The sequence below is a fragment of the Coloeus monedula genome (assembly GCF_965178545.1).
Source record: "Coloeus monedula genome assembly, chromosome: 34".
NCBI classification, from domain to species: domain Eukaryota; kingdom Metazoa; phylum Chordata; class Aves; order Passeriformes; family Corvidae; genus Coloeus; species Coloeus monedula.
The window spans coordinates 724,950-737,489 of record NC_138814.1 but is presented as its reverse complement, the minus strand read 5'-3'; the positions used below and the strand labels follow the sequence as shown (position 1 = coordinate 737,489).

At 61.5% G+C, this 12,540-nt stretch overlaps 1 protein-coding gene across 1 annotated transcript in view; it reads left to right on the top strand.

Annotated features, from left to right (window-relative positions):
- PPFIA3 (PTPRF interacting protein alpha 3) overlaps positions 1–12,540 on the top strand; it is a gene marked incomplete at both ends in the record, with an annotated part of 50,331 nt that overhangs the window by 5,916 nt on the left and 31,875 nt on the right. Inside the window, 7 exons of the mRNA XM_082299851.1 lie at positions 1,752–1,922; positions 3,171–3,317; positions 5,373–5,507; positions 7,511–7,594; positions 8,635–8,766; positions 10,331–10,393; positions 10,523–10,605. Of these exons, the coding sequence (XP_082155977.1) occupies positions 1,752–1,922; positions 3,171–3,317; positions 5,373–5,507; positions 7,511–7,594; positions 8,635–8,766; positions 10,331–10,393; positions 10,523–10,605 (815 nt within the window). The remainder of the gene's footprint in view (positions 1–1,751; positions 1,923–3,170; positions 3,318–5,372; positions 5,508–7,510; positions 7,595–8,634; positions 8,767–10,330; positions 10,394–10,522; positions 10,606–12,540) is intronic.

Here is a 12,540-nt window from a genome sequence, read left to right as displayed (position 1 = left end):
GGGCCACAGTGGTCAGGGGTCAAGGGGGTTGGGATTCCAGGGGGGTCATTGGGGTCCCAGTGGTCATTGGGGTCAAGGGTCAGGGGTCATTGGGGTCCTGGAGGAGGGGTCAAGGGGTCAGAGGGGCCACAGTGGTCAGGGGTCAGAGGGGTCAGAGGGGCCACAGTGGTCAGGGGTCAGGGGTCAGAGGGGCCACAGTGGTCAGGCCTCAAGGGGTCAGGGGTCAGAGGGGCCACGGTGGTCAGGCCTCAAGGGGTCAGGGGTCAGAGGGGCCGCAGTGGTCAGGGGTCAAGGGGTCAAGGGGTCAGAGGGGCCACAGTGGTCAGGCCTCAAGGGGGTTGGGATTCCAGGGGGGTCATTGGGGTCCCAGTGGTCATTGGGGTCAAGGGTCAGGGGTCATTGGGGTCCTGGAGGAGGGGTCAAGGGGTCAGAGGGGCCACAGTGGTCAGGGGTCAGGGGTCAGAGGGGCCACAGTGGTCAGGCCTCAAGGGGTCAGGGGTCAGAGGGGCCACAGTGGTCAGGGGTCAAGGGGTCAAGGGGTCAGAGGGGCCACAGTGGTCAGGCCTCAAGGGGGTTGGGATTCCAGGGGGGTCATTGGGGTCCCAGTGGTCATTGGGGTCAAGGGTCAGGGGTCATTGGGGTCCTGGAGGAGGGGTCAAGGGGTCAGAGGGGCCACAGTGGTCAGGGGTCAGAGGGGTCAGAGGGGCCACAGTGGTCAGGGGTCAGGGGTCAGAGGGGCCACAGTGGTCAGGCCTCAAGGGGTCAGGGGTCAGAGGGGCCACGGTGGTCAGGCCTCAAGGGGTCAGGGGTCAGAGGGGCCGCAGTGGTCAGGGGTCAAGGGGTCAAGGGGTCAGAGGGGCCACAGTGGTCAGGCCTCAAGGGGGTTGGGATTCCAGGGGGGTCATTGGGGTCCCAGTGGTCATTGGGGTCAAGGGTCAGGGGTCATTGGGGTCCTGGAGGAGGGGTCAAGGGGTCAGAGGGGCCACAGTGGTCAGGGGTCAGGGGTCAGAGGGGCCACAGTGGTCAGGCCTCAAGGGGTCAGGGGTCAGAGGGGCCACAGTGGTCAGGGGTCAAGGGGTCAAGGGGTCAGAGGGGCCACAGTGGTCAGGCCTCAAGGGGGTTGGGATTCCAGGGGGGTCATTGGGGTCCCAGTGGTCATTGGGGTCAAGGGTCAGGGGTCATTGGGGTCCTGGAGGAGGGGTCAAGGGGTCAGAGGGGCCACAGTGGTCAGGGGTCAGAGGGGTCAGAGGGGCCACAGTGGTCAGGGGTCAGGGGTCAGAGGGGCCACAGTGGTCAGGCCTCAAGGGGTCAGGGGTCAGAGGGGCCACAGTGGTCAGGGGTCAAGGGGTCAAGGGGTCAGAGGGGCCACAGTGGTCAGGCCTCAAGGGGGTTGGGATTCCAGGGGGGTCATTGGGGTCCCAGTGGTCACTGGGGTCAAGGGTCAGGGGTCATTGGGGTCCTGGAGGAGGGGTCAAGGGGTCAGAGGGGCCACAGTGGTCAGGGGTCAGGGGTCAGAGGGGCCACAGTGGTCAGGGGTCAAGGGGTCAGGGGTCAGAGGGGCCACAGTGGTCAGGGGTCAAGGGGTCAAGGGGTCAGAGGGGCCACAGTGGTCAGGCCTCAAGGGGGTTGGGATTCCAGGGGGGTCATTGGGGTCCCAGTGGTCATTGGGGTCAAGGGTCAGGGGTCATTGGGGTCCTGGAGGAGGGGTCAGGGGTCAGCTGACCCTCCCGAGTGACCGGCGCTGCCCCCAGGCCTCCCCCGAGCGGCGGCGCGAGGCCGAGCTGGAGGCGTCGCTGGGCCGGCACCGCGTGGCCGCTCTGTGCCGCCAGCTCGGGCGGCTGCAGGACGAGGCCAGCGCGGCCCAGAGGGAGCTGGCCAGGGCCCACGAGGCCGGGGCCAAGCTGCAGAGGGACCTCAAAGAGGTGGGGATGGGCAAAAACCGGGCAAAACTGGGCAAAAACGGGGTGGAAATGGGAGAAACTGGGAGGGAAAGGGGAGGAACTGGGAGGGTTTAACCCTAAACTGGGAGGGAATGGCCTGAACTGGGAGGGAATGGCTCAAACTGGGAGGGAATGGCCTGAACTGGGAGGGTTTAACCCCAAACTGGGAGGGAATGGCCTGAACTGGGAGGGTTTAACCCCAAAGTGGGAGGGAATGGCTCAAACTGGGAGGGTTTAACCCCAAACTGGGAGGGAATGGGTCAAACTGGGAGGGTTTAACCCCAAACTGGGAGGGTTTAACCCCAGACTGGGAGGGAATGGCCTGAACTGGGAGGGAATGGCTCAAACTGGGAGGGAATGGCCTGAACTGGGAGGGAATGGCCTGAACTGGGAGGGTTTAACCCCAAACTGGGAGGGAATGGCCTGAACTGGGAGGGTTTAACCCCAAACTGGGAGGGAATGGCCTGAACTGGGAGGGTTTAACCCCAAACTGGGAGGGAATGGCCCAAACTGGGAGGAAATGGTCCAAACTGGGAGGAAATGGCTCAAACTGGGAGGAAATGGTCCAAACTGGGAGGAAATGGCTCAAACTGGGAGGAAATGGTCCAAACTGGGAGGAAATGGCCCAAACTGGGAGGGAATGGCCCAAACTAGGAGTGTTTAACCCCAAACTGGGAGAGAGGGAATGGCTGTCGCTGCTGCCCCTCCAAAGGCCCCAATCCCCCCGGTGTCCCTGTGCTGTCCCCCCTGGTGTCCCCCCATATCCCCCCTTATCCCCCCATATCCCCCCATATCCCCCCCATGTCCCCCCCATATCCCCCCATATCCCCCCATATCCCCCCATATCCCCCCATATCCCCCCCATGTCCCCCCTCTGTCCCCTCCATGCCCCCCCCATATCCCCCCCATATCCCCCCATATCCCCCCATATCCCCCCCATATCCCCCCATATCCCCCCCATATCCCCCCATATCCCCCCCATATCCCCCCCATATCCCCCCATATCCCCCCATATCTCCCCATATCCCCCCCATATCCCCCCCATATCCCCCCCATATCCCCCCATATCCCCCCATATCCCCCCCATATCCCCCCCATATCCCCCCATATCCCCCCTCATATCCCCCCCTCTGTCCCCCCCATGTCCCCCCCATGTCCCCACGGTGTCCCCTGTTCCGTCCCCCCCTCTGTCCCCTCTGTCCCCCCCGTGTCCCCCGGTGCCGCCCGCAGGCGCTGGCGCAGCGTGAGGACATGGAGGAGCGCATCACGACGCTGGAGCGGCGCTACCTGAGCGCCCAGCGCGAGGCCACCTCGCTGCACGACGCCAACGACCGCCTGGAGAACGAGCTGGCCAGCAAGGAGTCCCTGTACCGCCAGGTGCGGCACACCTGGGCACACCTGGGCACACCTGGGCACACACCTGGGCACACCTGGGCACACCTGGGCACACACCTGGACACACCTGAGCACACACCTGGGCACACCTGGGCACACCTGGGCACACACCTGGGCACACCTGGAGACACCTGGGGCACACCTGGGGCACACCTGAGGGAGCTGGGACACACCTGGGGCACACCTGGGGACACACCTGGGGGTGGGGACACACCTGGAGAACGAGCTGGCCAGCAAGGAGTCCCTGTACCGCCAGGTGCGGCACACCTGGGGACACCTGGGCACACCTGGGCACACACCTGGGCACACCTGAGGGAGCTGGGACACACCTGGGCACACCTGGGGACACCTGGGCACACCTGAGGGAGCTGGGACACACCTGGGGACACCTGGGCACACCTGGGCACACCTGGGGACACCTGGGCACACCTGAGGGAGCTGGGACACACCTGGGGACACCTGGGCACACCTGGGCACACACCTGGGCACACCTGAGGGAGCTGGGACACACCTGGGCACACCTGGGCACACCTGGGCACACCTGAGCACACACCTGGGGACACCTGGGCACACCTGGGGCACACCTGGGGGTGGGGACACACCTGGAGAACGAGCTGGCCAGCAAGGAGTCCCTGTACCGCCAGGTGCGGCACACCTGGGGACACCTGGGCACACCTGGGCACACACCTGGGGCACACCTGGGGACACCTGGGCACACCTGAGGGAGCTGGGACACACCTGGGCACACCTGAGCACACACCTGGGCACACCTGGGCACACCTGGGCACACCTGGGGCATGGGGACACACCTGGGCACACCTGGGCACACCAATTGATGTCCCCCCCCATCCCCGATGTCCCCATATCCACATCCCCACACCCACGTCCCCCCCTGTCCTCCCCAATGTCCCCAATGCCCCCAATGCCCCCAATGCCCCCAATGTCCCCAATCCCCCAATGCCCCCAACGTCCCCAGTGCCCCCGATGTCCCTCTGATGTCCCCGATGTCCCCGATGTCCCCAGAGCGAGGAGAAGGGCCGGCAGCTGCAGGAGTGGCTGGAGGACCCCTGATGTCCCCAATGCCCCCAATGCCCCCGATGTCCCCAATATCCCCCGATGTCCCCAATGCCCCCAATGCCCCCGATGTCCCCAATGCCCCCAATGTCCCTCTGATGTCCCCAATATCCCCCAATGCCCCCGATGTCCCCAATATCCCCCGATGTCCCCAATGTCCCCAATGTCCCCCGATGTCCCCCTGATGTCCCCAATCCCCCAATGTCCCCAATGTCCCCAATGCCCCCGATATCCCCGATATCCCCCGATGTCCCCCCAATGTCCCCCTGATGTCCCCAATGCCCCCAATGCCCCCGATGTCCCTCTGATGTCCCCGATGTCCCCAGAGCGAGGAGAAGGGCCGGCAGCTGCAGGAGTGGCTGGAGGACCCCTGATGTCCCCAATGTCCCCAATGCCCCCGATGTCCCCAATATCCCCAATGCCCCCCGATGTCCCCCTGATGTCCCCAATGTCCCCAATATCCCCCGATGTCCCCAATGTCCCCAATGCCCCCCGATGTCCCCCTGATGTCCCCAATGTCCCCAATATCCCCCGATGTCCCCAATGTCCCCAATGCCCCCCGATGTCCCCAATGCCCCCAATGCCCCCGATGTCCCCAGTGCCCCCGATGTCCCTCTGATGTCCCCAATGTCCCCAATGCCCCCCGATGTCCCCAATATCCCCCAATGCCCCCGATGTCCCCAATATCCCCCGATGTCCCCCCGATGTCCCCAATGCCCCCCGATGTCCCTCTGATGTCCCCAATGTCCCCAATGTCCCCGATGTCCCCAATGCCCCCCGATGTCCCCCTGATGTCCCCAATGTCCCCAATGCCCCCCGATGTCCCCCTGATGTCCCCAATGTCCCCAATGCCCCCGATGTCCCCAATATCCCCCGATGTCCCCATGTCCCCCTGATGCCCCCAATGCCCCCGATGTCCCCCCGATGTCCCCCCGATGTCCCCAATGTCCCCGATGTCCCCAGAGCGAGGAGAAGGGCCGGCAGCTGCAGGAGTGGCTGGAGGACGCCAAGGCCAAGCTGCAGCTGACCCTGCAGAAGGCCGAGACCCTGCCCGAGATCGAGGCCCAGCTGGCCCAGAGGGTGGCGGCCCTCACCAAGGTGGGCTCCGGGGGGGGTCTGCGGGGGTCCTGGGGGGATTTGGGGGGGTCCTGAGGAGGTCTTGAGGGGGTTTGAGGGGTCCTGGAGGGATTTGGGGGGGTCCTGAGGGGATTTGGGGGGGTCCGGGGGAGTCCTGAAGAGGTCTTGAGGGGTTTTGGGTGGGTCTTGGGGGGCTCCTGGGGAGATTTGGGGGGGTCCTGAGGAGGTCTTGAGGGGTTTTGGGTCTGGGGGAGGTCCTGGGAGGGTCCTGGGGGGTTTTGGGGGGGTCTTGAGGGGCTTTGGGGGAGTCCTGAGGAGGTCTTGAGGGGATTTCGGGGGTCCTGGAGGGATTTGGGGGGATCCTGAGGGGATTTGGGGGAGTCCTGAGGAGGTCTTGAGGGGTTTTGGGTGGGTTTTGGGGGGCTCTTGGGGAGATTTGGGGGGGTCCTGAGGAGGTCGTGAGGGGTTTTGGGTCTGGGGGTGGTCCTGGGAGGGTCCTGGGGGGTTTTGGGGGTCCTGGTGTGATTTTGGGGGGGTCTTGAGGGGTTTTGGGGAGGTTCTGGGGGGAGGTTTTTGGGCCACTCCTGGTCCCACCAAGGTGCGTTTGGGGTCTGCGGGACTCCTGAGGGAATTGTCCCCACCCGATGTCCCCAAATCCCCCCAAAATCCCCCCAAAATCCCCCCCCAATGCCCCCAAATCCCCCAAATTCCCCCAAATTCCCCCAAATCTCCCAAAATCTCCCCAAATCTCCCAAATCCCCCCAATGTCCCCAAATGTCCCCAATCCCCCCAAATCCCCCCAATCCCCCCAAATCCCCCCAATTCCCCCAAAAAGCCCCCAAATCCCCCAAATCTCCCCAATGTCCCCAAATGTCCCCAATCCCCCCAAATCCCCCAAATCCCCCAAATCCCCCCAAATCCCCCCAAATTCCCCCAAATCCCCCAAATCCCCCAAATCCCCCCAAATCCCCCAAATCCCCCAAATCCCCCCAAATCCCCCCAAATTCCCCCAAATCCCCCAAATCCCCCAAATCCCCCCAAATGTCCCAAATCCCCCCAATCCCCCCAAATCCCCCAAATCCCCCCAAATCCCCCCAAATTCCCCAAATCCCCCAAATCCCCCCAAATCCCCCCAAATGCCCCAAATCTCCCCAAATCCCCCCAAATCCCCCAAATCCCCCCAAATCCCCCCAAATCCCCCAAATCCCCCCAAATCCCCCAAAATCCCCCCAAATCCCCCAAACCCCCCAAATCCCCCCAAATCCCCCAAATGCCCCAAATCCCCCAAATCCCCCAAATCCCCCCAAATCCCCCAAATCCCCCAAATCCCCCGAAATCCCCCAAATCCCCCAAATCCCCCCCCAAATCCCCCAAATCCCCCGAAATCCCCCAAATCCCCCAAATCCCCCCAAATCCCCCAAATCCCCCCAAATCCCCCCAAATCCCCCAAACCCCCCAAATCCCCCAAAATCCCCCAAATGCCCCAAATCCCCCAAATGCCCCAAATCCCCCCAAATCCCCCAAAATCCCCCAAATCCCCCCAAATCCCCCAAATCCCCCAAATCCCCCAAAATCCCCCAAACCCCCCAAATCCCCCCAAATGCCCCAAATCCCCCAAATCTCCCCAAATCCCCCAAATCCCCCAAATCCCCCCAAATCCCCCAAACCCCCCAAATCCCCCCAAATGCCCCAAATCCCCCAAATCCCCCCAAATCCCCCAAACCCCCCAAATCCCCCCAAATGCCCCAAATCCCCCAAATCTCCCCAAATCCCCCAAATCCCCCAAACCCCCCAAATCCCCCAAAATCCCCCAAATGCCCCCAAATCCCCCGAAATCCCCCAAATCCCCCAAATCCCCCCGAAATCCCCCCAAATCCCCCAAATCCCCCCAAATCCCCCAAATCCCCCAAACCCCCCAAATCCCCCAAAATCCCCCAAATCCCCCAAATCCCCCCAAATCCCCCGAAATCCCCCAAATCCCCCAAATCCCCCCAAATCCCCCCAAATCCCCCCGCTGCCCCCAGGCCGAGGAGCGCCACGGGAACTTTGAGGAGCGGCTGCGGCAGCTCGAGGCCCAACTGCAGGAGAAGAACCAGGAGCTGCAGAGGGTGAGGGGACACCCCAAAAATGGGGACACCCCAAAACTGGGGCCACCCCGAAAATGGGGACACCCCAAAAATGGGGGCACTCCGAAAATGGGGGCACTCCAAAAATGGGGGCACTCCAAAAATGGGGACACCCCAAAAATGGGGCCACCCCAAAACCGGGAACCCCAAAAATGGGGACACCCCAAAACTGGGTACCCCAAAAATGGAGACAGCCCCAAAATGGGGACACCCCAAAAATGGGGACACCCCAAAGATGGGGACACCCCAAAACCGGGCACCCCAAAAATGGGGACATCCCAAAACTGGGCACCCGGAAATGGGGACACCCCAAAAATGGAGACAGCCCCAAATGGGAACACCCCCAAAAATGGCAGCACCCCAAAAATGGGGACACCCCGAAAATGGGTACCCCAGAAATGGGGACACCCGAAAACCGGGAACCCCAAAAATGGGCATCCCAAAATGGGACACCCCAAAACTGGAGACACCCCAAAAATGGCAGCACCCCAGAAATGGGGACACCCCAAAACCGGGAACCCCAAAAATGGGGGCACCCCAAAACTGGGGACACCCCAAAAATGGGGACACCGAAATGGGGACACCCCAAAAATGGGGACACCCCAAAAATGGGGACAGCCCAAAACCGGGAACCCCAAAAATGGGGGCACCCCAAAAATGGGGACACCCCAAAACCGGGAACCCCAAAATGGGAACATCCTGGACCTGAGGAACCCCAAAATTTGGTCCCCCAAAAATGGGGACACCCCAAAAATGGCGACACCTCTGACCTGGGAAACCCCAAAACCTGGCACCCCCAAAAACGAGGCCTCCCAACGCGGGGCACCCCCAAAATCCACCCAAAACCCCCCAAATTTATCCCCCATTTTTGGGGTGGGGAGGAAATCGCCGCCTTTGGGACGCTCCCAGCGGCTCCCCCGCGCTTTTGGCCACCCCTCGGGAATGTTGGCGACCCCTGGGGAATTTTGGCGACCCCTGGGGAATTTTGGGGACCCCCAGGCCTGAATTTTGGGGACCCCCAGGCCCGGCAGAGGGAGAAGATGAACGACGAGCACAACAAGCGGCTCTCGGAGACCGTGGATCGGCTGCTGAGCGAGAGCAACGAGCGGCTGCAGCTGCACCTCAAGGAGAGGATGGGGGCCCTGGAGGAGAAGGTGGGGGGGTCCCCCAAATTGGGGAGGGGTCTGGGGAAAAATTTGGGGGGTCCTCGGAAAAATCTGGGGGGTCCTGGGGAAAAATTGGGGGATTTTGGGGGGATTTGGGGGGATTTTGGGGAGTTCTGGGGGGCTCTGAGATGGTTTCAGTTGCGCCTCGAGGAGAGGATGGGGGCCTTGGAGGAGAAGGCGGGGGGTCCCCCAAATTGGGGAGGGGTCTGGGAAAAAATTTGGGGGGTCCTGGGAAAAATTTGGGGGGTTCCAGGGGGATTTGGGGGGGATTTTGAGGGGTCCTGGGGGCTCTGAGATGGTTTCAGTTGCACCTCGAGGAGGGGATGGGGGCCTTGGAGGAGAAGGTGGGGGGTCCCCCAAATTGGGGAGGGGTCTGTGGGGCAAAGATTGGGGGGTCCTGGGAAAAATTTGGGGGGTCCTGGGAGGGGTTTGAGGGGTCTCAGGGGGATTTTGGGGTGATTTTGGGGGGTCCTGGGGGCTCTGAGATGGTTTCAGTTGCACCTCGAGGAGGGGATGGGGGCCTTGGAGGAGAAGGCGGGGGGTCCCCCAAATTGGGGAGGGGTCTGTGCAAAGATTGGGGGTCCTGGGAAAAATTTGGGGGGTCCTGGGAGGGGTTTGAGGGGTCTCAGGGGGATTTTGGGGTGATTTTGGGGGGTCCTGGGGGCTCTGAGATGGTTTCAGTTGCACCTCGAGGAGGGGATGGGGGCCTTGGAGGAGAAGGCGGGGGGTCCCCCAAATTGGGGAGGGGTCTGGGAAAAAGTTTGGGGGGTCCTCGGAAAAATCTGGGGGGTCCTGGGGAAAAATTGGGGGATTTTGGGGGGATTTTGGGGGATTTTGAGGGGTCCTGGGGGGCTCTGAGATGGTTTCAGTTGCGCCTCGAGGAGAGGATGGGGGCCTTGGAGGAGAAGGTGGGGGGTCCCCCAAATTGGGGAGGGGTCTGGGAAAAAATTTGGGGGGTCCTCGGAAAAATTTGGGGGGGTCCCGGGGGATTTTGGGGGGATTTTGAGGGGTCCTGGGGGCTCTGAGATGGTTTCAGTTGCGCCTCGAGGAGGGGATGGGGGCCTTGGAGGAGAAGGTGGGGGGTCCCCCAAATTGGGGAGGGGTCTGGGAAAAAATTTGGGGGGTCCTGGGAAAAATTTGGGGGGTCCCAGGGGGATTTGGGGGGGATTTTGAGGGGATTTTGGGGGGATTTTGAGGGGTCCTGGGGGCTCTGAGATGGCTCCAGCTGCACCTCGAGGAGGGGATGGGGGTCCCCCAAATTGGGGAGGGGTCTGGGGGGTCCTGGAAAAAATTTGGGGGGTCCCCGGAAAAATTTGAGAGGTCCTGGGAGGGGTTTGAGGGGTCCCAGGGGGATTTTGGGGGGTCCTGGCTGGGATATGGGGAGGGGGTCCCAGAAGGGATTTCAGGGGAGGGGGGTTTGGGAGACGTTTTGGGGTGGGGGGCGCGGGGGGGTTTTGGGCGGTCTGGGGGTGTCTGAGGGGGGTCCTAGGAAGGTTTTGGGGTCCCCCCTTGGTCTGAGACCCCCTCCCCTTCCCCTTTGCCCCCTCCCCAGAATTCGCTGAGCGAAGAAATCGCCAACATGAAGAAGATGCAGGACGAGCTCCTCCTCAACAAGGTCCCATTTTGGGGGGGAGGGGTCGTTTGGGGGGGGTCCGGAGGGGGCTGGGGGGGTGTTTCCGACTCGGAATCCCCCTCCCCAAATTCCCGAATTCCCGAATTTCCCCTCCCCCCCCCCCCCCCCCAGGAGCAGCTGCTGGCAGAGATGGAGCGGATGCAGCTGGAGCTGGACCAGCTGCGGGGGGGGCGCCCCGGCTCCGTCCACTCCAGGTACCCCCCCGGGACCCCCCCAAAAACACCCCGGGACCCCCCCAAAATTACTCCCGGAACCCCCCCAAAATTCCTCCCGACACCCCCCCAAAATTCCTCCCGGGACCCCCCCAAAAACACCCCCGGAACCCCCCCAAAATTCCTCCCGCGACCCCCCCAAAATTTCTCCCGAGACCTCCCCAAAATTCCTCCCGAGACCCCTCTAAAATTCCTTCCGGAACGCCCCCAAAATTCCCCCGGGACCCCCCCCAAAACACCCCCGGACCCCCCCAAAATTCCTCCCGAGACCCCCCCAAAAACACCCCCGGAACCCCCCCAAAATTCCTCCCGCGACCCCCCCAAAATTCCTCCCGAGACCCCCCCCAAAAACACCCCGGGACCCCCCAAAATTCCTCCCGAGACCCCTCTAAAATTCCTTCCGGGACCCCCCCAAAATTCCTCCCGGGACCCCCCAAAATTCCCCCCAAAACCCCACTGAGGACCCCCCCAAAATTCCCGCCAAAACCGCCCTCGGGACCCCCACGGACCCCCCCAATTCCCCCCAAATTCCTGCCAAAATCCCCCCAAATTCCCCTCAAATCCCCCCAAATATCCCCAAATTCCCCCCAAATATCCCCAAATTCCCCCCAAATTTTCCCAGATTCCCCCCAAATCACCTCAAATCCCCCCAAAATCCCCCAAATCCCCCCAAATTCCCCGAAATTTCCCAAATCCCCCCAAATTCCCCCCAATATTTTCCCAAATCCCCCTCAAATCACCTCAAATCCCCCCGAATCCCCCCAAACCCCCCCAAATTTTCTCAAAATCCCCCCAATTTCCCCCCAAATCCCCTCAATTCCCCACAAAACCCCCCAAAATCCGCCGAATTCCCCCCTATTCCCCCTGAATTTCCCCCAATTCCCCCAATTCCCCCCAAAATCCCCCAAATCTCCCCCAATTTCCCCCCAAACCCCCCCAAATTCCCCCAAAAATTCCCCAAATCCCCCCAAATTTTCCCAAATTCCCTCCAAAATCCCCCCAAATCCCCCAATTCCCCCCAAAATCCCCCCAATTTCACCCAAATTTCCCCCAAATTTTCCCAATTTTCCCCCAAATCCCCCCAAATTTTCCCAAATCCCCCCAATTCCCCCACAAATCCCCCCAAAATCCCCCAAATTCCCACCAAATTCCCCCCAAAATTCCACAAATCCCCCCAAATTTTCCCCAAATCCCCCCCAAATCCCCCCCAAATTTCCCCCAAATCCCCCTCAAAATCCCCCCAATTTCACCCAAATTTTCCCAAATTCCCCCCAAATTCCTCCCAAATCCCCCCAACTTCACCCAAATCCCCCCCAGATTTTCCCCAAATCCCCCAAATCCCCCCAAATTCCCCCAAATCCCCCCAAATTCCCCCAAATTCCCCCCAATTTCCCCCAAATCCCCCAAATTTCCCCCAAATCCCCCCAAGTCCCCCCCAAATTCCCCCCAAAATCCACCCCAAATCCCCCCCAAATCCCCCCAACTTCACCCAAATTTCCCCCAAATCTCCCCAAATCCCCCCAAATTTTCCCAAATCCCCCCCAAATCTCCCCAAATTTCCCCGTAATCTCCCCCAAATTCCCCCCAAATCCCCCTCAAAATCCCCCCAATTTCACCCAAATTTCACCCAAATTCCCCCCAAATCCCCCCAACTTCACCCAAATCCCCCCCAGATTTTCCCCAAATCTCCCCAAATCCCCCCAAATCTCCCCAAATCCCCCAAATTCCCCCAAATCCCCCCAAATTTCCCCCAAATCTCCCCAAATCCCCCCAAATCTCCCCAAATCCCCCCAAATTTCCCCCAAATCCCCCCAATTTCACCCAAATCCCCCCAAATCCCCCCCAAATTCCCCCCAAATCCCCCCAATTTCACCCAAATCCCCCCAAATCTCCCCCAATTTCCCCCAAATCCCCCCA